The sequence below is a fragment of the Corvus cornix genome, chromosome 17, assembly GCF_000738735.6.
Source record: "Corvus cornix cornix isolate S_Up_H32 chromosome 17, ASM73873v5, whole genome shotgun sequence".
Taxonomy (NCBI): Eukaryota; Metazoa; Chordata; class Aves; order Passeriformes; family Corvidae; genus Corvus; species Corvus cornix.
Genome location: NC_046346.1, coordinates 10,185,614 through 10,211,335, shown reverse-complemented (window position 1 = coordinate 10,211,335; position 25,722 = coordinate 10,185,614). Strand labels below are relative to the sequence as shown.

At 49.7% G+C, this 25,722-nt stretch overlaps 1 protein-coding gene across 7 annotated transcripts in view; it reads right to left on the bottom strand.

Moving 5' to 3' along the window:
* Nucleotides 1-25,722, bottom strand: part of ZNF618 (zinc finger protein 618) — a 132,396-nt gene that overhangs the window by 25,809 nt on the left and 80,865 nt on the right. For 3 of the 7 annotated variants that reach the window (XM_039561822.1, XM_039561823.1, XM_039561824.1), the window contains 6 exons: nt 12,535-12,624; nt 11,164-11,199; nt 10,335-10,412; nt 9,245-9,334; nt 3,288-3,476; nt 547-630 (listed from right to left, as the gene is read on the bottom strand). In XM_039561822.1, coding sequence (XP_039417756.1) covers nt 547-630; nt 3,288-3,476; nt 9,245-9,334; nt 10,335-10,412; nt 11,164-11,199; nt 12,535-12,624 — 567 coding nt within the window. Of the gene's footprint in view, nt 1-546; nt 631-3,287; nt 3,477-9,244; nt 9,335-10,334; nt 10,413-11,163; nt 11,200-12,534; nt 12,625-17,388; nt 17,451-17,679; nt 17,764-25,722 lie in introns of those variants that run through there. The other 4 variants (XM_039561825.1, XM_039561827.1, XM_039561821.1 and 1 more) reach the window with 4 other exon arrangements.

Here is a 25,722-nt window from a genome sequence, read left to right as displayed (position 1 = left end):
GGAAACTGCACAAGTGGAGGGGATTTTCATTTCTTCTAGAACATGTATTTTGGTCTCACATTCACACAGCTGGTTCACTGTGACCTCCAGGCAGTCAGTCCACAAACAGCTGGACATTGGCTACAGTGACCTTTAAATAAACTGTCACACTCAGCATCACTGTGAGCTGCAGACTGCTGCTCTATCCACAGTCCTCAAACTTCTGCTGGTTGCAAATGTCTTTGCTCCACCAGGACTGCACTGAGACATAGACACAGCACAAGACCTGCTGGATCTCCATCCATCATTTCTCCACATCTTGGCTCCCCTCTGAAAAATCTATGCTCAAGTACCTGGTCCTTGGCAGCAGGATTCCCACATCACCTGTCTGACAGGGCTGGAGTGCCAGGAACCTGGGGAGGAGGCAGAATAAGGCACTACCCCAGGAGGGCTGCCTGCCTGTGAGCTTAAACAAGGTATCCCATAATACATCAGCATTCCCTGAGCACAGCTGAATCCTGCTTGGAGAGGAACATGGAAGCAGCAGGAAGGGGTGGTCACACTTACCACTGGAGTTCTGGGAATTGCTGTTTGTTTCTTCAAAGTTGTTCTGCGCTTTGCCCTCCACTCTTCTGCTGAAAGCACTTTCTGCTGGGTGGAGAACAAAGCAGGGATGGTGACTGGTCAACACTGGATGCAGAACCAGGCAGACAGGAGGCAAGACCTGCTCCTGTGCCACATAATCACAGTGCCTGAATACAGCAGAAAGGTCAAATACCTCATTTTGGAGGCAAATGGGCCAGATTCAGTGAAGGGATAACAGGTGGGTATTTTTCTCGAATGCCTTCTGGCTGAGGTGGCCTGGATTGGCTCTTAGGGAGCCCATGAACACCAGTCCTGACTGAACCAGAAAGGTCATGGCTTCCTCCCCTGCAAAAAAACCCAACCCTTATCTTACTCTTCCTTAAGGCAACAAGCAGCCCTTAAAGCCTGTGAGCACAGGTGACCAGTCTCAGACTGAGCTGGGGCCTCATCACCACACCAAGGTGTCACCTACAGAAGCACTGTAGGTGCCAGCTTTCCTTGTGCTTCCCAGTCACCTGCATTCCCTTCCTAAACACCCTCCTGCAAATGTTGAAGCAGAGGCCTGAAGGGTTGTCTCGGGGCCTGCCCACCATGTCTGGAAAAGCTGTGGAAGATCCTGTGGCTCTGTGCTTCCCAACAGTGCCCCTGTTCCCAGAGGCCTCCCCAGGGCCAGGCAGGCAGGCCCTGCTCCTGGCACTGGGCAGCTTCCCAGTAACTGTACTGGGACGCCTCCTCCAGCGGGCACAGGTGGCTCCTGACCCTGGCAGTGGCCACAGTGTCCTGAGCCATCACTGCCCAGCACAGCTCAGGGGCCTCCCACCCTGCTCAAGCTGGTGTCCCTCAGCACAAGCTCAACAGTGCAATGAGCTCCTGTCTCACTTCACCGGGTTTGCAATATCTGGGCAAATGGATTTACTGCAGTGACTCAAAGGACAAACTAGAGATTAAAAATATGAACTGGCCAAAGCAATGTGTGTGGCCTATGCTGGCCAGAGCCCTGCCCTGCCCGCTCCTTCTGGAGCCCATTGTCACCCGAGGGGCTCACGTGGACACGGCCTGGCCTGGCTCTGCTGGGCTCAGCCTGCAGACTGGGCAGGGCTGGGGGCACAAGTCTTTCATTCAGGAGTGATGGGGACTCCTGAAAACTGGTGCCAGATAATGATTTCATTCCTGCAGACCACTGGAGTGGTCACACTGCTGTCAGGACTTGGCAGAGGCCCCTGGTCCCTGCAGGCTCCGAGGGCTCCAGTGTGGCTCACGTGGGCTTTGAGGCTACCAGAGACCTGAACTGCAGGAACAGCCCAGCCCACGGATTTTGGCCCAGCCTGTCCTCAGTGGACCCTTCCAAGTTCTGAGCAGGCTTCTCAAACTCTCAATCAACTACACTCCTGACTCCTAAAATTCAGAAGAACAAGCAAACTTGGTAACCAAATCAACTGAAACAGAAACACATAAAACAGGGCTGAAAAGGAACTGGAGACATTATCTATCCATGCCACTTGACAGATAAATAATAGGAATGAGAGGCATTAAATATCAGGAAAAAATCAGATGGTGACAAAATGGTTTGGGTCAACCCACCCCTCCCAAGAGACCCAGATTCAAGTCCTGGCTTATGTCACAAGTGGAAGTGAGTTGGAGGTCTCCAAAGATATTTGTAAAGAATTTGCATGGTGGTTTTGCCTTCATCCCTTAGCTTCCCCCCCAAAAAACTCCCCCAAGTCTGGCAGTAAGAAAAATCTGGTTTAATGCATCTGCTTGGTCTTACTGTGCCCTCCCACACTGAGAGTGCAGCTCACTCTGCTTTCTCTCCTTGTATTGGAACCTTTCGAATGTGAAGTAAAATTATCTGTATGGACCAAGTCCTTGGCAGCTGTGGATGTGTGTTATCCAACAAAACCCATCCTTGTTCAGCATCCACGGTCTCTCCGACCACAGCCACCTCTTGTACTCAGGATCTGTCCATGCCAGACATTCTGGGGGTGTTTAAACACCAACTGATTGGCCAGCCCTTCTTCTGCACCCAGATGGAATATCTATCTACCAATGCCACAGACTGTGCTTCCCAGCTGACAGCACATGGCTCACTGTGTCTCACACCCTATTTATTAACTGTTATTTTTCAGTATTCTTGGCCTTCTTTTTTTTTTTTTTAATTTTTTTTTTTTTTTTTAGGTTTGCTCTTGTTTGGAAGGAGGAAACTGGGACAATGGGAGGATCAATCCTAACCTGCATTTTTTAACTCCTCAGTAATGGTTCTGTAATACTGATTTTGCTGTTTATCTCTCAGAGGTTCCTGTGGGGAATGGAGCACTGTGAAAACACCTGTACTCCACTTCACTTCCAAAGGCACAGGCCTAGCCCTGAGAACATCACCTCGAGGGAAACAAACACTAAATGCCAAACAGTGCTAAAAACCAAGCAAAAATCCCCATTCCTGACAAGCCACTACACCAATCCTTGTCAGGAAGCTCTCCTCAGTTTGTGACACCAGGATTTGAAAGAGGGTCTTTTATACCTTGTGGTTACCATGTTTAACAAAACCAACCCGTCACTGGCATGGGGTTATAAAGGATCTTTTCCCCTCAACTGCTTCTGGGAGCAGCTTTTCTGGGACAGTCACGGATGGAGCAGACTGCAGCCAGGAAGGGTCAGAAGGCTACCCAGGGCAGGACTGGACACTAAGCAGTTCAGCAAGCTGATGGTAGAAAGGCAGTTGGTACCTGTGATGGCCTTGCTTCCTGGGGATCCGGAATTTGGAGCGCGGAACATCTGGGATTGGGACGCGGGTGGGACCCCGGAGGGGGTGCGGTGCAGGAGGGTGGAACAGCGGTTTATGGACGCCGGAGATTTTTTGCTGGACTGGCTCGCCTGTGTCTTCACTGCCACGAAGAGTGGAGATCGAGAGAACTCTGGATATGAACACTCAGAACTAGTGCCTGCGCAGCCAGGGAGCTCCCAGAGCGGGGCCTGCTGGAGCTGCTGTCTGACAGCCACGCTCACCATCCCTGCACCGAGCCCGCAGGACACAGCCGGGCTCCCCCCTCACCCGAGGGGACACTGGGGAAGCTGGTTAGTTCCCTTCCACACCTTTAACTGCCACGTGACCAACCCACTCCTCCTGCAGCAGGAATCAGCCCATCCATCCAGGAGCACTGTGTGATTGCCACGGCCTGGCTGGGGGCACCTGCAGCTCTGGCCTCCATTTCTATGGACTGAACTTGGGGAGCAGTTTCTAAACTACTCAGAGCATCTTTGTTTCTTGAGCCTTGAATAAATCCTAGTGATCTCCAGCTACATTCCTTGTCTCTTCAGCCAAATACAAAGGAAAGGGCACTGTTTGGAGTGGAATGGAATTAGGAGGCAGAGTGAGTAAAGGCCTTTGGTCCCATCTCCAGAGTGGTGACATGCGGAGAAATTCTGAGTATTACTGGGACGTGCTCTTTGAATGCATCTATATTTTGGTCTCTGCAACACACAGTGAGGATCACCAGGAATTTTCAATGCCAAAAGTCATCTGAAACACCTTCAGGAGGACAGCCCTTTGTCTGGACCACATGGATTAAATAAACCTTTACAAAAATGGAGAAACTGTCTAAGAACCCCCTTCATTCCCAAGGGGCCTCTTCTATGGAAATTTGGATATGGGTCCTGAAGCCCCCGTCCCACTCCAACCAGCTGCCATGAAGAATCACTAACAAAGGAGGTTCACATAACCCACAGCCCTACCTCCCTACCAGTGATTTCTACTGTGGGATGCCCAAAGACGGAGGGACAACAGCAGCACCTGCCCATCCCACACAGAGTAACTGAGAAATACTCATCCACCCTGAGCAGCTCTCAGGGGAATGCCATGGCAGCACCCCAGCCTGACTCTGAAATAGGCGAGAAGTCCCCAAGGCTGGGACTGGATGCTCTTTTCCAAAACGCCAGGAGACCTTACAGACCTTGACTGTGAGTGGCTCTCACCTTCATCAGCAGCGCTGGGGACTGGGGGTGTGCACATTCAGAGGGGGTTGTAATTCCAGGGGTTTTGAATCACTTGCTCTGACACACAGCCCAAGCTGACATTTCCTCACATGCCAGCACAGTTCTGCAGGAGATGATGCGCTGGTTTTCTCACAGTTTAGGTCAGGATACTTCTCCTCTGCTTGGGCTCTGGCCAGATAAATAGGCAGGAGGCTTGTTTTGCTCTCTGTGCTCCCTTTTAATCTCCATGGATAATCCTCCTCCAGCTGCTGCCAAACTGCCAGCAAAAATGTAGTCAGATATGAAAATTTCCTGCTTGTGGATCATCTGCTTCCCATGAGGGCCATTCCCACCAATGGCTGCTTTATTCCCCATCAGTGCCATGAGAACAGCCATCAGCAACTCTTCAGTGCCAGACACAAAGAGCATCACTGCACATCCTCTGCAGCCCAGATATTGCTCTGGGACCTGAAGACCAAAGTCTCAATGCTATGATGACCTCCAAAACTTCTTCTTCCTCCCAAATTAAACAAACAGTATGTCTTCAAATTGGGACCCCACAGAGAAGGCTGCTCCATCTGACACTAGGCAGAGAGAGAGTCTGAGCCAGCAGTGCAAGACAGACAAAGGAATATCAGCTCCAGCAGTCTGGAGAAGCTAATAGCTCATTGGGAAAAAAAATGTTCAGTCTGTAGCTCATCAGATGCCAAATTCCCTCTGAAGGCTGAGCAGCACAGGTAGAGACCATCACACAGCTCCTTTGCTCTACTCTGGAAAAGTCACCTTCCCTGTGGAACTCATGGCCTCAGGCTGATGAAAAGGCCAAGAAGTTTCTAAAAATGAAAATCCTGAGTTGCTGAATGGCCACAAAAACCTCCTCCCTCAAAATCTGCAGCAAGACTGGAGACAGCATTGTGGGCAGCTGACCTCATAACTGCTGCTGTGGAGCTTCTCAAGCCCTGTCAGAACGCAGCGCAGACACGTCCCAGTGGGGGCTGCAGTGTGTGGAGGGTGATTCTCGCTGCATGCTCTGCAGTCAGTCGGCTCAGGGCTCTGTGCTGCAGCCCTGGGAACAGCCCAGGCTGGGCTGAAGGACACACGAGCTGCAGGAGATGCTGAGAACAGCGGGGGCTCCAGCCTGGCAGCAGGAAAAGCTCGGGCACTGCTGTGCTTGGGCAGCACGGCTGCAGAGGAGCTCCCAGGGTGACACTGTGCCTCAAAGGCACTCCTTGGGTGGAAATCAGGCATTTCCAAGGGGATCAGGAAGGCAGTGCCACCTCTCAGCTCCTTCCTGACCCAGTGCTGGTGCCTGCCCTGGCTGAGGGTGGAGAACAGACTGGAGAATGCTCGGAGGAGGAGACAAGAGGATAACCAGGGCCTGAGAACAGCAGAGCTTACCATGGAAACACAGGTCACTTCTTTGATTTAACCAGGGACTGGAGAGCAGGCTCTGCCAGGTCTGGGAAGGACAGAAACTTGGTAACTTAGTTCTCCTTCACTGTGCAGACAAGGTTATAAATAGGATCCAGTGTCTGAAAGCTACAGCTGGCTAATTTTAGTCTTAATTTAGTGGAGGCAATAAATCATCAAAATAATTACCTTGTGAGATTGCTGTATTTGCTGTCACTCAAAAGCAAGGTTAGATGTCTCTCTGAAGCATATCTGTGTGCATTTCAATCAAGGCAGTCCTACAGAAGGTGTTTCTCCAGGAAGTCCAGAGATGACAGTGGTGCAAACTCACAGAATCACAGAATCCCAGACTGGTTTGGGTTGGAAGAGACCTTAAAGATCATCTTGTTAAACCCCCTGCCATGGGCAGGGACACCTCCCACTGTCCCAGGCTGCTCCAAGCCCTGTCCAGCCTGGCCTTGGGCACTGCCAGGGATCCAGGGGCAGCCACAGCCTCTCTGGGCACCCTGTGCCAGGGCCTGCCCACCCAATTCCTAAGTGGATATCAGGAATTTCTTCCCAAAATCCCATCTGACCCCATCCTCTAACACTGTGAAGCCATTCCCCCTGTTCTGCCACTTGATGCCCTGAACAGTCTCTCTCCATCCTCCTGAGCAATCCCAACAGCCCAGCCCCAGCAAACATGGTTCAATCAGTTCCATCTTACAGAGCAGCCAGAGCCTGAAGGAGGACAGAAACATCTCTGAACCTTCCCCCATGAACCTCCATTCAGAAATGTTTCTAAAACTGGGACAATGAATGTGCCTACAATCCACTTTTTTTTTTTGGAAACTGCCTCTCTGACAGCATTCTTCGAAAGAGTGAATACGTTGACAGAAACAGCATAAGAATATTATTTTTAAAGAGTCATAGCCCAGTTCTAATCTTATGAAAAAGCCCCTACTCCTCACTCAAAAAAGGGAACTTTGGAGGGAGACATTTGGCATTAACAACTCCAGGGAACCCCACAGCAGAGCTCTTTGCCAGACAGCAGCTATCCAGCAGCACTGACCAGAAATTATCCTGCAAGATCCCACTGAAGCTGCAGGATATCATTCCTTGTTTTAGCCCATTTCCAATGAATTTTTATCCATTATGACAGAGAACCAGAAACACAGGCTCTGGAAGGGAAGCTTGCACTCAAGCAGAGACCCAGAAAGCGGAACTGGTGATGCAGAAGGGGTTTCCTCACCCATTCCCATCGTGACTAAATTTTCAGCATTTGCCTTATAACCAGAAGAATGAGACCAGGGTAAAAACACAGTCTCAGCTTTACTTCTCCTGACTGCAAAGATCCAAGAAAAGCCAGCTGTGCTTTTCAAAAGTCAGGTGTTAACAGCTGCCTCACAGGACCTTGGACTTTGGGAAGAGCAGAGTCTGAGCAGTAGAAAGGTAGGAGGATGTACTGGCCAGCCTGCCTTGGGAGCTCATCATACCCTCTCCTGTATCCTCATCAGGGTTAGTGGCTTGTCATTGTAAATCATAAATCTTACTGGTCATGGGAACTAGGAGAGGGAAAAAAAAGGTTAAAAAAAAAAAGGAAAAAGAAAAGTTTATGGGGAGGGGGTTAAACCTTATGAAAATACTATCTTGACCTGATCTTAACTGTCCTCATAGTTAAAGATACGTGAAAGGACTGGAAACCCATCTGCACAGCTCAGGAACTGCTGATGCAGTCTGCAGCAGGGGCAGCTTTTCTTTTGCTGCAGAAACCATGGTGCAAGAATGGCTTCAAGCCCAGCACTCAGAACATGCCTCCTCCTCTAGAGCTGGCTCCCAGGGGCCACACAGCACCAGGCAGGAGCCTGAGCTGCCCCTGCCAGGAGAGGGGCAGGGCCTGTGGGGGCCACTGGAACTGCAGGGCTCGCTGCAGGCACACGCCTCCCAGAGAAACACAGCTGGGGTTTCTTTTCTGCTGGACAGCCTGGGCTCAAACCAGCAGCTCAGCTATTGCTACAAATGGTTGGGAAGGTGGAAAGACATCAGTGGCAATAAATCCCCTTGAAATGGGAAGCACTGGGAAGGTCAGAATTAGCTCCAGCTGAGCAAAGCCCCAGTGCTCACAGAACACTGCTCCTGAGCTCTCTGCAGGGGGAGCACTGACCCCAGAGCCCTGGTGTCCAAGGGCCCCTCTGTGGCAGGAGATGGACCCACTGCTGGTCACCAGTGGCTTTGCTGAGGGCTGAAAACACCTCAGTGAAGAGGTGGAGCTTCCAGGGGCAGGGGACCCTAGGAATAACTGTTATGTGTGCAATCATAAGCACTGGGGCAGTTCCTTCAGCAGATGGCAGATAACAAGATTAACGTTGTGATGATGGTGTTGGACTTGTATTTTATGCCCTGCATCTTCTGCCATCATCCTGGTCCACATCCAAGCTTCAGAGAACCTGCATGGCAGCTGTCAAGAGCCACCAAACCTTAAAAGTGACAGTCTGGTGGACCATGTTCCCATACACCCAAGGGTGCCTCATTATAATCCTTGAAAACCCAATTCCAGGGGATTTTGGGGTGGACGCGCCCCCTGCCGGCTGCAGCTGCAGGCTGATGAGCTCAGCTCATCCCTCCTGTCCCTCATCCCAAGAAAAGGAGCAGGAAGTCCAGCTGCAAAGAACTTCTCTGCACACTTCGAAAGTATTCAAATCCAGCAGGTAGCAAAAATTTCTCTCAACTAGTTCAGTCAGATTTTGCACTGAGTTACACTGAAGTGCTCGTTAAAGCCTCCCCTCTGTCTCGGGAGTGCATAGCGCAGTGCTGTGCAGCTTGCTGACAACTGCCTTGTCCTGAGCTCCCTGAAATAAATTGTTTATTGACTGTGATTTAGTAGCAAGCTGTTGAGGTCATTTACATGATTTTGAAACTCAGTTTTAACTCATTGCTTGAAATAATTCCCCAGAAGTTCTTAAGAAAGATGCTTTTTCCCTGACATGTATGTTCAGTTATTATTTAGGGGAGTATAAAAAAGTTGTGCATCACTTCGGCTAAACAAGAGCCTAAACCATCAACCCCACAAGGAACATGTATAGAATTCCACGGGCTGGGGTAGGAGCTCAGTGACATTCCAGACCTAACAGTGTCCCTGTGAGAGGGGATCCCAGCTCAGCTTTACAGTGCCCTGGTGCACACGATCCATGTCCTGCCGCTGCAATCCCACAGCTCCAGCGGAAGGATCCCCAAGAGTGAAGTCTCTCCTGCGAGCCTGGTGCTCCCCACAGCCCCTGGAGGTGCCAGTGTGCACCGGGCCAGCCCTGCAGCAGATACTCACTGATGGGGGCGTGCAGAGCCACGTGCTCTTGGTAGGGAGTGTAGTACTTGTACTGCTTGCCACAGAACTCACAGGTGTAATTGCCAGTTTCTGTCAAATGAACAAGGACAAAGGTCAGCAAGGAGGGCAGCCCTCTCACACAATGCCAGTTTCTTGACTTTTTACAGAGAAACCGGCCAGGTGACACAAACATTCCTCATGCATGTGGAACTCGCCTGCCCTGTAATCCACACATCCCTTTCCCAAGAAAGGAAACAGTTCAAGACAAAGGGATGGACCATGCATAAAAAGTCCAGCAGAACTGAACAAGCTGCAGAAGATTACCCCAAAACTACAGCAAGTAATGCAAAACAAGGGAGAGAATCCAGTTCTAAAGTCTATTATGGATGACACAGTTCTGTCCTCTGGCTACAGGAAGCCTGGGATGTGTGGACAACAGGAACAGTCAAACCAGGAAAAAAGCAGCCAAGTTCAAGTATTAGAGAACTTTCATATTGGGATTGTGGAGTTCTCTTGGAGGAGAAGGGGCTTTTCTGGAGTAACTGTGCTCATCCCTGCCTTGGGGATCCTGGAAATAGTGGAGTATAACCACGCACTGACACCACCTCCTCTTGCCAGTGCTGGGAGTGCAGAACTGGCAGCAAGCTGCAACCCAAAGGAAAATCCATGGGCAATCAATTGTTTCCAAAATGGACAATTCAGAGAAATGCTTTGGCAAAATCTGGTGCTGACTGTGTTTCCTTCTGCTCTGTTTGAAGACCCACCACAAAGGCAGTGTGAATGAATCACCTGCCAGCTCTCAGTGCACCTTCAAGCCCTCTCTTATCCCTGCCAGATTGCTCTTCCTGTGAACTCCCTTCCCCTTCTCCTTGCAGAGCTCTTGAGCAGAACACATCACAAAGCTGCAGTTCTCAGGGCCAGGGCTGTTGGTGTTTGATGCTCCTTTGAGCCTGAACATTATCTATGAGCACCCAAATTCCAACCCCTCTGTGTAATGCAGTGCTTCCTGCTTTTCCTAGAGGTACTCCAGCTAAAGGCAGCTGTGACTGCCTGTGCTTTCTCTTTTATTTGAAACTATAATAATTCTTACTTGGCCCAATCTTCTGGAAGGGTTCGGGCTCCTCCTCCTTCACCTCGTCGGCGGCGATGACGGCCTGGTCATACGGGTCTGCAAGAGAACAGAGCCAGAGGACAGCTGACAACACCTCAGCTTTGCCTTCTACAGCTGCACGGGCACTGAATGCTCCTGCACCTGTAATCACATTTCCATCTGTAACGGGATTGGAAGACAGCAATTACAAACCAGTGACCCCTCTGTCTGACTTGTCCCTCCTCCTCCTCCTCAGGTGCCCCAGGATCACCCTGCTCCCAGCCCACTAACAGGCGTTGTGGGTATTAGTGGTTAAAAAACACAGAGAAGAACTGAATGAGCACATTGCGAAGACTGATCCATATTTCCTGATTTTCTTCCAGGGAGTCTCCCCTCTAATGCTGCTGTACTGGCTGACAGTGGGCACGGCAATGCAGTCTGCAGGCAAGTCACCTAACAAATACTGACCTGGGACTCCTACCAGCTAACAGCACAGCTAGCAACAATCACAACCCAACCCACTTTGGAGAAGAACTTGTTTTATGCCTTGAGCAATTTACAAGATCACCAAAGACATGAAACACCTGCTTCTTTGATTTTCTGAAGCCTGACCAAGTGTATGTGCAACAAAAGCCTGGTATCTGCTAGGGCTGGGCATCAACCTCCTGGCTGTAGACACTGGGGAGGGAGAGAGGATGCTCCCTGTCCCACTGCAATCCCTGACAAAACTCCTTTGACTCTTACAAGTTCAGAATCGACCTGCCGTGTCTGAACTACTGAATGCTTGAAAAGGTTTGTGAAATAAAGCACACAAAGGAGCTCGGCTTACCTGCCCGGTTTTCTGGGGCCCCTTCCACACTAAAAACTAACACAGAATAGAAGAAGGAGGGGAAGAAACAAAACAGAAATTAAATCCTCTTAAATGGTCTTGTTTTCCTCCTGCATTTCACATACTGCTTCAGCACATTTCAGCCCCACTGAATAAACCAGGCTTTGTGCCCCAGTCCCTCCTCTTCCCAGCAGCATCCTCACAGGACCTGGTTGAGCATGCCCAGCCCTAATACACACAGATGCTCAAGGCCTTTGTTCTGACCCTGACACGGCCTCACCCCTGGGTGCACTGGGACACAGCAGCCCCAGGGAGGAGCTGGGACAGTCCTTGCACACACATGGAGCCATTTCCAAGCCCTCTCATGGCCCTTGGCAGAGCTCCCTGAGACATTTCTGACTGAAGCAGTCACGCTCCCCTCACAGTGACTCTCAGCGCCACTAATTTCCTTCTGGCTCCCCACAGGAGGAAGGGAGCTGGCAGTAGTGCCCTGCAGGAGAACACCAGCTGTCCTTAGAGCACGTTCAGATGTCCACAGGTTCCAGGTAAGCGCAGCCATTTTTTTTGGACAACCATGTACTGTGAAAAACCACTCGCTTTTCTGAGACAGCCCAGCCAGTCAAACCTGCTGCTCTCCAAGCAGCCTCTTTCTAGAACTCTCCTTGGCCAAGTGAGAAGCAGTACTGACAGGCACACACAGGGGAGGTCTGGAGTATCTGTGGGCTCTGAGGTGAGGAGCTTTAGATGTTCAGTGAGCAGGGGGCAAGCCAGCATGTTGATACTTCACTTCCCCCAATGCAGAATAAAGAAACACTGCTTCTGGCAGGGGATGTCCGCTTCTGCCCAAGTGCCACCAGCCTAGGCCACATCTACAGTCACAGAGGAAAAATTGGCCTGTAAGGGCCACTGACAACTTCATCAGTTCACTATCACAATGATTAACAAGAATGAAACAACATTTCCCAACTCTGAAATCTGAAATACTGCACACAGAAGCATGTTGGGAACAAACCTGTAAATTCAGAAACAAAAAAACCCCAAACTCCTTCCCAGCAAATAATCAGGCTGACCATTTACCTTGAGGCACTCAGTTCCAGGATCTCCATCCTAACCATGAACCTCACTGCAGACAGGACTGCAAGGTCCCCAGGGCCCAGCACAGGGGGCTGTTTTGATGCACACAGAGAGAATCAGGCACAGCAAACTCCTTCCTGCAGTGCCTGTAGACTGTGCCTCCATGGCAAAGCCAGGCCATCCGTGCAGGGCTGTGTCCTGCACACCACAGGCCACATGCTCCTGCAGAACCACACTGTGCTTCCTTGAAGACTTCTCAGCCTAGTTCAGGTGTCTGAGTGTCAAAATATTACTCACCATCCACGGCATGTAGGTCTCTGTGCTCTTGGAAGCAGCTATAGTATTTATATTTTTTCCCACAAATGTCACACGTGTACCTAAAATTGTCTGTAGGAAGAAGAAAACATCACTTTAGAAACTCTGTGGTGAAAGGCAAGCACTGCAACCACACTGCTCAATCAGAGTCAGACACCCCCATGCACTGACACATCCCACGTGCTCTGTCAGGTCTCTGAGGCACACAGACAACCACTGCCCCACAGTGTCCCCCATGTGCCCCACACTATATGGCTTGGGGCATATTCTGATTTATTTCCTTTTCAGACACCTCTGCTCTCTGGGGCAGACTCCACAGACCTCACAGCAATGAGGATGCAGGGCAGCAGGCCCTGCTGGCATCTCCTCTGGAAGGTCAGGCCTCAGTAAGCAGGTACAGGTCAGGATGGGGACAAAGGGGCAGAACTAAACACAGAGTCAATGCATGAGCTGTTAGAAACCAAAGCCTTAATACAGCAACTCTAACATGGACTAGATGTGAGCACACACCTGGTTCTTCCTGCTGCTGTTTCCTGATTCCTAACTGCACCCAGGATCCTGTTACAGCCAACAAAACCAAGAGACCCAATGATCCAAGGTACGCAGGACAGTAAGGGGCTCAGTGAAGGGAGACTGACAAAGCTTGGTTTCATATATGTTTGTTCCCTACACCCCGTCACTTCATCCCAGCAACAACCAACCCTTCACCACACCTGTGTGGGGCAGACAGATGCAAAACAGCTCCCGATGTTTATGAGCCTGGTTTGTTCTGAATGGAGATCAGTGTCTTTAGCTCAGCTATGACATCAGTGTAAGAGGAGGATTTCCTCCTCTTGATTTTTGGTCAGTTTGGTGGGGCATTTCCCCCCTCTGCTGCCTGACGCAGCCTGGGGTACAGACTGACCTCCCTGAGCAGTCACCCCACCTGTCAGACAGCCCCAGCATGGTTGGTGCCATGAGCCCACAGCAAAGTGGCAAACACAACAAAGCCCACGGCAAGCACAGTGAAACACATCAGTTTGCACAGCCACAAAGGATCTCCAAACCAAAGTGTTTTCCTGACCAGCAGGAGCAAGGAGTGCAGGCAGCAGTACCAGGGCTCCACAGAGGACCTGCCACTCCGTAAGCTCCCCTGCAGAAGTGCAGCTGTATCCATGGATCCCTACTATCAGCCAAGTTAAAGCCTTTTACCTCTTCCATGCTGTGCTCAAACACACCACAGTGCACATTAAGTAAGCTTTTATTTTACTGCTCCGTCACTTTACTCTTAAAATCACTCCATACTTTCAACTAGGTTATATTGGTACGGTGTAATCACTCACTTGGGTTCACCACTCAGTCCAGCAGCACATGGGGTTCAGCACTAAATAAAGGATCACTGTCCCCCTTTATTCTGCTTGGCAGGGTGACTGTAGAAGCTATGATGATCTAGCAGAGAAAAATGCCAAATCTAAAAAGTGTTAAACATCTGGGCAGTGGAACTTTACCTCTGTGACTAAAAAATATTTGTATCTTAATCAGAGCACAGCAATGCTAAACTGGAGTTAAGGGGTTTTTTAGAAGTCTAGGCTGGACAAGCAAGGAGAAAGGGACTCGCTGCACAGACAGTGCATGGCTCAAGGGAGAGAAGGAGGAGCAGCAGAACACACCAGTGAGAACACACCAGTGGGAAAAGCACTGGTGAGTCACATTTAACTGTTTGTTTCATTATGGGATCTTGTGCAGGCTCCTTCTGTGGTCACAACGTGGTGCTGAGGGTCTCCCTCTGCCCTGGGCCCTTCCCCACAATGAACAGGATCTAATGATTGCCGCTGAGTATCTGCGTAGCTGTTGCAAAAACCCCCCAGTCAATTAGCACAGCCAATTAGCAAGTCAAGTAGCAGAGAAAACTCATAATGTGGCATCAGCAATCAGTCCCACCTCACTGGGTGTCCCTAAACCAAGGAATCAACCTCCTTTTTGAAGTGCAATGAGCTGTGCAGGACCAACTGAAGATTAACTCTTCAAAGGAATCCCAAAGATCAGGCACTTTCACATTTGGAGAACAAAAACTATTATGGCCTTAGTTTGGAAGGAAAGAGATCAGTAAATATGGAGACTTGTTAGAACAGAAGAAAGCAAACTCACACACCATTTCACAGGGCCAGGCATGGCTACCTGTGGTCCCTGTCACACAGCAGGGACCTCACTGGCCCCAGCAGAGCCCATGCTGGGTGTGGGCACTTCTTCCCTGGGCAGTGTAGGGAAAATGGGAACACTTAACAAGTGCAACAGCACAGCCCAAGAGAGCAGGGGTTGCTTGTGTTGTATGGGGACTGTCTTCCTGCAGGCAGAAGGATCTCCAGGGATTACAGAGAAGAATTTGTTCCAGCTGGTCCAGCTTGGCTCTGATCTCCTGGGCTCTGTAGGAGAGAACATCCAGCACAGTGCCCAGCCTCAGAGACAGGAGTTTTACAGAGAATTCACAAAGTACCGAGAGCTGCCCATGTGCAGCCAAGCTTTACCTCTCTGAGCAACAGTCCCTCTTCAGGCTGCTCCCAAGAGCCAGAGCTCCTCCTCGTCACCCAATAAAGCCATCTCTGCTGACAGCCTCTGAACACAGCCAGTGCTGACCCCAGCAGCAACTGCTTTCTTAGCAAGAAACTCCCTGAGCAGAACCAGCCCTGCAGTACCACTTAGAACCACAGAATCTCCTGGGCTGCAAGGGACCCACAAGGATCAGACACCACAACCATCTCAGAGCACTGTCCAAACACTTCTTGAGCTCTGTCAGGCTGTCACCACAGGGAACTTGTTCCAGTGCAGTTTTCCTGCTGTGGGTTGTAACTCCTACCCCAGGGTACCCAGCTGGGGCACGATATCCAACACATGGCACAGCACAGCCTGCCATGGGAACAGCTGCAAGGGACTCCAGTGCTCAGGTTGAACCCATCCCTAAACCTCTGGAGAAATGGATCCAGACACAGCCAAACCAACACTACCTAGGCAAGTTTGCTCAGGTTCAAACTCTCTGCTGTCATCAGGGAGACACTAAGGCTCGACCCAAAGCACCACCACACCAACAGGCATCATTAGGGCAGGGAAAGCCACTCCTCAGCCCAGCAGCACAGGGGTTCAGTGCTGTCCCTTACTGGTATTCACATCCTTGTTCCCAGCTGAGCAATCACCCTGCTGCAAACAGAGACCTTCAAAATGTTCCAAAGACATCTGGTCAAACTCCAGACTCCAGCAAGGATCATTCTCCTTCATGCTCAGGAGCCTTTCCAATGGGAGCAGAGATTCCAGAGAGAGGTCTAGTGAGTAACAGCTGTACTTATTTAGTCAGCTCACAATTAATCTTTAACACACAGACCAAAACCAGAGCACCTCGTGTTGCTAGTAGTAGAAAAGGTAGGCACAGCCTCGTCACAAGGCAGCTCCTCAGCTATAAAGGGCTGACACACTCAGATGCCAAATGGGCAGGTTTTTCAAGTACCCCAAGAAATAACTCCAAGGGGCCTGAAAGCAGTGTTGATCCCTCTGGTTGCAAATGGACCCCAATAAAAGAGAGAGAATGTGCTGCTCTTCTCTCCCATCTCCAGGCACTGCTCCCATAGTGTGTCCAGCCCTCACTGGGACCTGCTGAACCCCCTGCCCCAGGGCTGTGCTCAGCTCTCTTCCCAGATCCTGCATTCAAGATTAGGAGAAATTCTGTTGGTTTGCTTCAAATATTTCACAGAGAAGGAAGCACATATTTCATTTTGGCAGGAAAGAGGGGGCAGAGAACACATGCCCAGCAGTGACAGCCAGAACAAGACACTTCTTTCCTTAGGGCACTTGGCCTCGGTGGATTTTACTTTAGAAACTCAGGAAGGGAACAAGAGCAATCAGAAATGTGTTGATAGGTCAGGAGCTCTGTATCACTAAAAATACAGTTAAAAATACAGATCATTCAACCCGCCCTCCTAAGTGCAGGAATACCACAACAGCTGTGTACAAACTGGTTTCCACTGGGCTCCAAGAGCATCCCAGAAACCCAGACTGCAAACAATGCAGCTGACATCTCTGCAGTGCTGACAGCACAGCCCATGAAGGGTCCCAAACGATGGGCTCTCCCCACAGCAGCTGCAGGAGCTCCTCAAGGATTATCCAAGGTGAAGAACAATTTTCCCCTGGCCCAGAATTCACACTGAGCTTTCAAATGGCAGAAGCAACAAAAGGTACTTGATAGAGGAGCTCTCACAGCAATTGGCACTCTGCAGATACCCTTGAATCCTATTGATCCCACTCTTGCAGAGCACTGCAGGAACAGCTGTCTAGCAGGGACAGCCTCCACGTGGAAGGGCAAACTGCTGAATGTAAAGAGATTACAACAGCCTGCTGAATTATTCCTAACATCCAGAAATGCTGCAGGTCCCAGTCAAGATAAAAGCAGGCCAATGAGAAGAGGGCAGTCTGCACAGCACTGCTTGTCCTGTTCCATGGTCAGCACGGCTCCTTTGCACCAGCAGGTTTGGGAATGACAGAGGAAGCACCCAACATCAGGAATTCTATTTTAAATCATACATTCTATGATAATTTCACATTCCTCTTCACCTTGGCACACAAGGTTTCCCAAACATAAAGTCCAGCAGCATCTCTTAAAGGGTAGGGGCTGGACTTCTTACAGCTGCAGTACATTTATGTCACCTTTCTATTTGAGGCTGTGATGTTTCTGCCCCCAAAAAGGGACAGTCCGTGACATGCTCTGATCCTCAGTTTCACACTCCTTTTCCTGAAAATCTGCTGGCAGATGCTGAAGTCCTGCTGGTGACAAACCCAGAGGGCTGGAGCTGGGGAACAGCTGTGTGGCAGTACCTGGAAAAGGCATCAGCTTTCCTGGGATATCTGCCTCACTGAAAGGAACGGTGAGTAACACCAACACTCTTCAGGAAGAGCCAGTCACCAGGACTAATCCACCTGATGCAAAGAAACAGGAAAGTATGGCATTTTCTGAGGAACATGCTGCATGCTTCCCACCGGGAAACACCTTTCCAAGCTGTGTCCAGGGCACACTCTACCTGAGCAGCCTCCCCAGAAGACCCAGAGTGCAGCTACTGCTTCCTTACAACACATCAGGGAAAAAAACAAAACATCTGGGACCCTCACTTGTTTCTGTGGATTCCACCCAGGGCAGCACAAAGACAGCTCTGGAGAGAGGCTTCTTCTCCCTTTCCGCAGCCAGAGGGGCACCTAGATGGAAAGGAACACATTTATGGCTTCCTAAGCTGGCAGGACATTTCCCGCGCAGGCTCACGGACAATTCCTTTGACCTGAGCCTTTCTTTTGAGGATTCCTTCCAGACTGGCAGTGAGGAGAGGCAGAATTAGGGCTGCAGACAGGACCACAGAAATCCCTCTCCTCCCCACTGGAACTATGCCTTGCACACAGGTTACAGCTTTACAGCTGCATTTCAGAGCCAGGGACAGAGCTGCCAGTAAAACCAACTTCAGTTTACATCAGAACTCAACTTAAAGGTGTCTAATGGCAAAATTCCTTGAAAAGGGAGCAGGACTGAGCCCAAAGTCAGCATCAAACCCTCAAGAGGATTAAAGTACCCAGAGTTACATTAGTAAGGATTAAATAATAAAATCCAGAATTCTGGAAAGGACAGAAACCCTCACATACAAAGGCACAAGCCAGATCCAAAGCAGAGGTAAGGAAAAAATTTTCCCTGTGGGCAAACTATTCCAAGATCACTCATTTCACAATAATTTACTTCCTTCCCACAGATATTTGGCCTCTGTCAGGAACACAGGAGACATTGAGGAACACACTGGATCAACACAGTGCTTCCATGCTTCACACAGGGGGGGAACCTGTGTTCCTGTAAACTGCCAGGCAGGGAATCATCCCAAACCCTCACACAGAGGGGTCAAATCCCCTGAAATGACACAGAAATTGATGCAAGGTGCTGGCTCACCTTCCAGCTGGCAAGGGGCCAAATGACGGTGAGAGGGCATGGAGCCACAGGCTCCTGCTCGGCTTCTCCATGAAGGATTCCAGAGCCTTTCCAGCTCCTGAGAAGAGCTGCTACAGGTGCAGCCAGCAAATGTCAGCCATTTAAAGCAAAAATATTAATATTTTACAATTATCCCCCAGATCAGCATCACGAAGCAGGATATTGAGGCTCCATGACAAAATTCAGATGCATCACACAATGTAACAACACGAGCAGATCGTGTCTCATCCTGCCTCATTCTGGCATCACTTCAGCACAGGGTTGGATCCTTTTTTTGTGAATTCAAAGTGTAAATAGGAGTAAGATAAAGAATGGTCTCATGACCATTAGGGTGCTTCTCCCAGCAATCTGACAATGAACTACCTCACCTTGCACAATTAAGAAAATGGGTGCACTTGAACCTACATAACCTGGAAATGAGGGAAGATTTATCTTTTCTATCAATAAGGATCTCAATCTCCATCTCAAGTGAAAAACTCCATTCAGCCCACACTGTGGAGTTCTGCATAACACACAATAAAGACCATTTTCTTTTAAAGCTCCTTCTGGAATCAAAAGGGTTTGGCTGGGAACACACAGCTCATCTGTCTCACAACTGGTTGGATTAAATGATGTGGCACTGAGAGTTTCATAAAAGAAAAGCAAACCTCATCCTGACTTTTTCCTACTCATTTGTCCAGGACTAGAAATTCTGTTCTTACTGTGATTTCCAGATGGGAATTCACATGGATTATCACTGCCTGGTTTCCAAAGTGGAAAGAAGAAGTGCTAGTGAAACGACTGAGCAGCACTGAAGAAGAGATCCTGACTCCATAGAACCTCTTAACGAACAAAATGAAATTAAATTAAGCTAGGGGGATGCAGGACCCTCCTCTCCACAATCACCCGAGGTAATCAAGAACGCCAACCCTTCTGCTTAGGCTGAAAGGAAAAGGTGTCAGGAAGCTGATCCCTGTACTCATTCCTCTGCCTTTCTGGTTATGAAGATCCTCAGGAGCAAAACTACTGAGATTTAAATATTTAAAACACTGAAGGTGCATGGGTTGGTTTGCTATTCAGATTTCTCATTATTTTCTTAATTCCTCCTTCTGCACTGAAATTTATCATTCTTGGTCTCAGCCCATTGGTCACTTCCATGTGAAGATGAACACACTCATCTCCTTGTTTGGCAAAGGGGAATCTAAAGAGACTTTACCTACCTAAAATGCAAACACTTTAGGAAAATAAAATCCATTTTTACAGCTCTCCCCAAGGAGCAGGAGAATTATCAAATAAGAGCACTGGGACAATGAATCAGGCAGTTGTAAATGATTCATGGGTCAGCATGGTGGCTGCACGTGGGTTTGCACACACAGCATCCGCATCACACTTCTCACTGGGGAAGGTGTCAGTAAGCACAACAATGCCACGTCCCAGGCTTTGCTCTGGTACCCCCAGAAAAGTAAAAGAAATCAAAAGTTAAGTTTACTTTAAGGAAACATTTAGGTTGCAAATCTGAACATTTAAATTAATCAAGAAACAGAGATGCTAAAGGTTCTTCCTTAACCATAAATTAACACCAGCAAACCACCTCCACATCTTCCCATCCCTGTCAGAACATTACAAACACCATATCCTGTGTGAGTAAGGTGTGGGCAAGAAAACCTTAATTTTGACTATATTAATTTCATGGTTTAAATTCACAACCCTCCAAATGTTTTTGCACATGCAAGGCGTTAGCATTGTGCCTCCACAGTTAACATTTGCAAGGCATATTCCAGCCCACATCCCTGCTTCTAACCTTTCACTGCTTTTCCAAATAAATTCCTTCTCAGGCTGAACTTTCTCACACTTAGTCAGAGCCCAAAGGGGAATATGTTTTTAAAAGATCAAATCAATCATTTTTATTTATGGGGTTCTGAAATATTTACTGCGTATTCCATTTGGGGGGGAAAAAAAAAGCGATTTTCTTTTTTCCCCTCTCTGTAACTGCAGTGGAGACACACACACATGGATGTACACCTGTGCCCAGGCAATGGGTTTGAGTGCATCTGGCTGAGAAACTGGAAAGGAAAATGTTCTGTTTGCTGCCTACAACACCCTCAGCCCCAGCGAACATTAGTGACCCCCCTCCCACCAACTGTCCTGTCCTAGCCCAGCACCCAGGAACACACAATAAGCAAATATGAGCACCTACAAATGGGGAAGAAGAAAGTAAACTCAGGATGTATTTATATTAAATGTATATATATTCTACCAAATTTTCAAAAGTACCTCTTCTGGAGATCATTTTGGCACCTCTTGCATTATATTTATCCTTAAAAGCAGTTATTTGTAACCCTGTGACACTGCAGCAGGTGCTGTGCATCCCTGCCTTCCTTGGGATTTGCTCCTGAGCTGCTCATCCGGCTGTGTGGAGCTGACATAGTCTGACAAATTCCAATGACCACATTTTGCTTCTCCTGCAGCCTGAGGGTGCTCTGAAACACCCAGATACATCCTCATCTGTGAGATGGTATTTGTGGTTTTCAAAAATTACTTGCAAGCAAGGAAAAGGGGCTCAAAACAACAGAAAGGCCAAGAGACACAAACAAAAATCAGGTTGTGTTACTTGGGATCACTTGGGATGTGGCCCAGGAGTTGGCAGTCTGTGGGGCTGGTCACAGTGAGCATCAATGTTCTCTGACAGCTGCTCCTGTTTATGCCAGGATTTAAGGCATGAGAGAAGGAGGCTGTCAGGGATGGTCTGGCCTTACAGACAGGATCTGCATGCTGGGCTCTCAAACATCTCCCAAAACGTGGAGGTCACTGGAGAGCTGTGCAGGATTAACCTGCTGGCAGGCTGAGCACTGGGATCTCAGCTTTTGAGGAACAGCACAAAACCCAGCTGTGCCTCTTGGACAGAACTTCGTGCACACAGGAGCAGGAAATGGAGAGAGAGAGGACGGGATCTCCCAGCAAACAACCATTAGTGGTCTTCCAGCCTCCAGCAAATGTCCCTGCATTGCCATAGTAACAAACTGCAGCACCCCAGGAATGGAAGCAAGCGGAGCAGAACTGGCTTGTTGTAGTGGAGCTGGTTTTCCATGTTGTTTTCCTGCCCATCCCCCTGGCTGGTGTCACAGTACAGCCTGGGAGCACAGCCTGCTTCAAACTGCAACTTGCTTGTGATGGTCCTCAAAAAAGGTGTCACCAGGGAAAAATGACAGAGCAAACCCCACTGTCAGCAAGCTGTCCTGGTTCAGCCAGCCTGACTGACACACTGGAGATCAAGGCTCCCGAAAGCACCACATCCTGATTCTTCCCACTTTCAACAGTGCTTTATTTAAAGCACCCAGGAATGGTTGGACTCTTCCCTACAATACCAATCAGCATTGCTCCCCCAGACTCAGGGCTTCTCCCCTGGGAAGAGGAACACTCATGAAGTCCCAGATCACTAACCAGACACACCTGAAATCACTTCACCAGCTGTACTTGGAGACACCTTCAGCTTTTGGCAATCCTTCCCTGCCCATTTCCCTGTGCATTTGTTTCTGGTTTCTTTCCCAGGGCACAGAACTGCAATCCAGGGGTTGTGCCCAGCATTCAGGGACTGGGCTGCCAGCCCAGGGACCTGCACTTTATTCCAGTGCCACTCATCCGTTGGTTGCCTCTGGCAAGAAACTTTCTTTCCATCCTGCTGCTTTCTGCCTGCCTGCAGAATTCCAGACTCCTCTGGGAAGTGATCCGAGGCTCAGCCACACAAAGGGCTTACAACTGCTATGGACTGGGAGCACTACCTGCTATATCTGTTAACATTTGGTATTTTGGTATTTTGGTATTGAAAGGCCATTGCTAAAGTGAAGGCAAGTGTTATATTAACATTTGCCAGAGCAACCCAAATTCTGCCCTGGGCTGGTCTGAAGAGGCAGAACACTGTAAGAAAGAGCAGCAGCGAGCAGGCAGAGCAAAGCCCAGGTGCCCACACACTCCCAGGTGAACTTCATGGGCAGCTGTAAAACTCAGCTCACCTTCAAGCTCTGCAAACCAGTTATGGCTACTCTAGAGATGTTCTTGTATGTACGCTCCTCTTTGCTACAGAAAAGAATGGTACCAAACTCCAACAGGCTGACTATTGCCGTCACAGAGCCAGAATCCCAGACTGGCTGGGGTTGGAAGGGACCTTAAAGATCACCTTGTTCCACACCTGCCATGGGCAGGGACACCTCCCACTGTCCCAGGCTGCTCCAAGCCCCAATGTCCAGCCTGGCCTTGGGCACTGCCAGGGATCCAGGGGCAGCCCCAGCTGCTCTGGGCACCCTGTGCCAGGGCCTGCCCACCCTCCCAGGGAACAATTCCTTCCCAATATCCCATCCAGCCCTGCCCTCTGTGATTGTGTACCTGTGTCCCCAGCCCGGGACATGTGCACTGAACACAGCCCACTGTAAACACACCCTGCCCCATGCCCTGGCACAGTGCAAACACCTGCTCAGGTGAGAGGAGCTGCTCCTCAGCCGTGTCCCTACCCCTGCAGGGCCCTGGACCCCCTCTTGCCCCTGGGTTTATTCAGTGACCGGTTGCCAAGAATGTCCTGTAGAATGTGAGCAGCAGGAGGGAGACTGTGCAAAGTTTGTAAGTCCCCTAAACATGACTGGAATTTCCATGGAGAACGAGAGCACAGGCCTAGCCCAAACACCTTCCTTGAGGACTTCCCAAAGTCTGGAGCAAAGCACACAGGCATATGAGCATCTCAGAAAAGACTCGTCTACAGGAGCAGTCAGTGACCCAGCTGACCCAGATGTCAAACTAGCCACACCTGTCTAGGAAAACATATCAAATAGACTGTTTTATTCAAAATCACCCTCTTCTCTTCCTCCTCCCTGCCAGTTAAAGCTGGTAGCAGTCAGACAAGTCTCTTTAACACATTAGCACTGTGGGTTGCATTGTTTTCTTCTCTCTCGTGGGAATTCTGGTCTTGGACCCTGAGCCAAGACTAGAAAAGGAGCTCCCAAAGCCATGCAGCCGTGTCCCCATGAGCACATCCCCCCCTCACCACCACAGAGCTGTGTCTCTTCAAGAATGGGTCCAAAAAAATAAAGGGAGTCCCAGAGACATCATCAATAGACTATAACCCCCAAAGGCTGAAAATAACTAACTAAATGCAGCAGTTTTTCCTCAAGGGAGTCTTCAAAGTGCTTTCCCAGCTGGAAAGTCTAAACACCACTGTCTCCTCTTTAGGCAGGCAGCGAACAAACAACAGATCTCAGCTGAGTCCCAGTTTGCACCATGGCTCCCCTCTTCCCAGGAAGAAAAAAGGCCAGGATGGGCCTTCCCCCGATAGCCCCTTCTTACCACAGCCCCCCAGACCTGAAGGCAAGGGCACATTCCAGCACAGCCTCACCCACCAGCTCAGTCCCTCATCCTCCCCACAGCCCAGGCTCACTCTCACAGCCAGACTCTGCCTCCCAAATCAGAGCTGGTTGCTCCAGGGCAGCCCAGGGAGCACAGCACAGGCAGCGGCTGAGATGTCCCCTCACACACAGGGCTGCCTTCACCAACACTTCTTGGGTGACCACTGGTGGCTGTGAGTAACAGCTGGCTCCAGCAAGCAACCATGGAGAAAACCTGATCAGCTTTTCAAACCCTGCAGTTTAGGATGCGAACTGATGCACTATAATGTAGTTATGTGAACTAATCCAGGGCCCCACCGCTGGTCAAGGGACTCCACACCCACAGGTTCAGGATGGATGCAATCCATGCTCCACAGAGAAGCACAGGAGAGAAAACAACACCTTCCTGTATCCCTTAAATACTGAGAAATTTTGGGAGAGGGCAGCAAACCATGCCTGCAGAGACCATGAATGCAGAGGTTCCCAATGAGAAAGAAATAGCAGAGGAAGATTGGAACAATGCAGACATCTGTAAAAGAGAGGGTGCAAACAGCCAGATCGGGTCACAGAGGAATAGCAGTGCAGCAGCGGGCAAAGCAAAAATAGCAGGAAAGGAAAGATAAACAAAAGATTCCTAAAATATATGAGGAGCAAACAGACTGACAAGGGAACAAGAGAGCCATTGAGTGAAAAAGCAGAAGAGATGTGCAGAAGTGACCAGGGTAGGCCAGGGTTTTAATCCAGCCTCAGAGGGGAAGGCAGAGGGAGGAAAGAAGAGAGCTGAGTTGTTTCACTGGAGCACAAGGAGGGAAGAGGAAGATGACTCTGTCAGGAAATTACAGCCAAGTGCACTTAGGCACAGCAGCACCGGCCAAGCGGTCTCACATCCACTCTCTAGGACAGGTGACATGTCCAGGCTGTCCCTCCAGCAGGGCATGGCCATGGTGGATCCTTCTTCTCCTTTCCCTACCCCACCACTCACCATCTCCCTGTTCTGGTGGCTTGCTTTTGTCTCCATCTTTTTCAGCTAGATGAGACTATTTTGGGATATGAGTGCAGCAGGTCCAAAGGGGGTCAGTAATTCCTGCACTGGGAATGGGGCCAGACCCTGCAAAGAGATGGAAGCAGCTCCTGCCCCTCCTACTGCTCTCTGCCCCATCTCCAGTGCCACCACAGCAGCTCCTCAGAAGCCTGGTGTGGGGAGCAGGCTTCTCGCTGTTCTCTTCCAGACCTCTGCCCATGATGTTCCATTGTCCCCCTATCTCCACGACCCAGACACCACAGAAGAGGCATTTACATCCACAGGAATCCTTCTATAGATCCAACATCGAATCTGCCCACACAGCAAAAGTGTGAGCCCTCATGTCTTTTTCTCTCTTCACACCTCACTCTGCCCTATCTTTTCCAGCCAAAAAAGTTCCTACAACAGGTGGGAAGGGGAGAAGCTGACTTACAAAAAAAAAACCCTCCTCTTTGCACAAGGTGGTTCCCAAGCTCTGGCAAAGTACCCAATACCCAAACAGCAAGCTCAGGAAGCACACAGCCTAGCCCAGAACACAGCAGTGCCTGCCAGCAAAATTCAGAGCAAGGGAGCCAGGAGATGAGCCTGGAAAGCCTCAGGATGAGTAAAACACCAACGGGCAGCTGAGCAATGACTGAAAGAGAGACACCAAGGGAGGTGACAGGAGCCTGGGAAGGAGTTTCCATGCCCTGCACAGAGCTAGACTCTGTCAAGGAGAAGAGAAGGGCTCAGCCACAGAGCCCAGCTGCCCCTGTGAGCAGCACACTGTGCACACACACTGGTGTGTGATGGCTGGTTGCTACTGAGATGTTTTGGCTCAG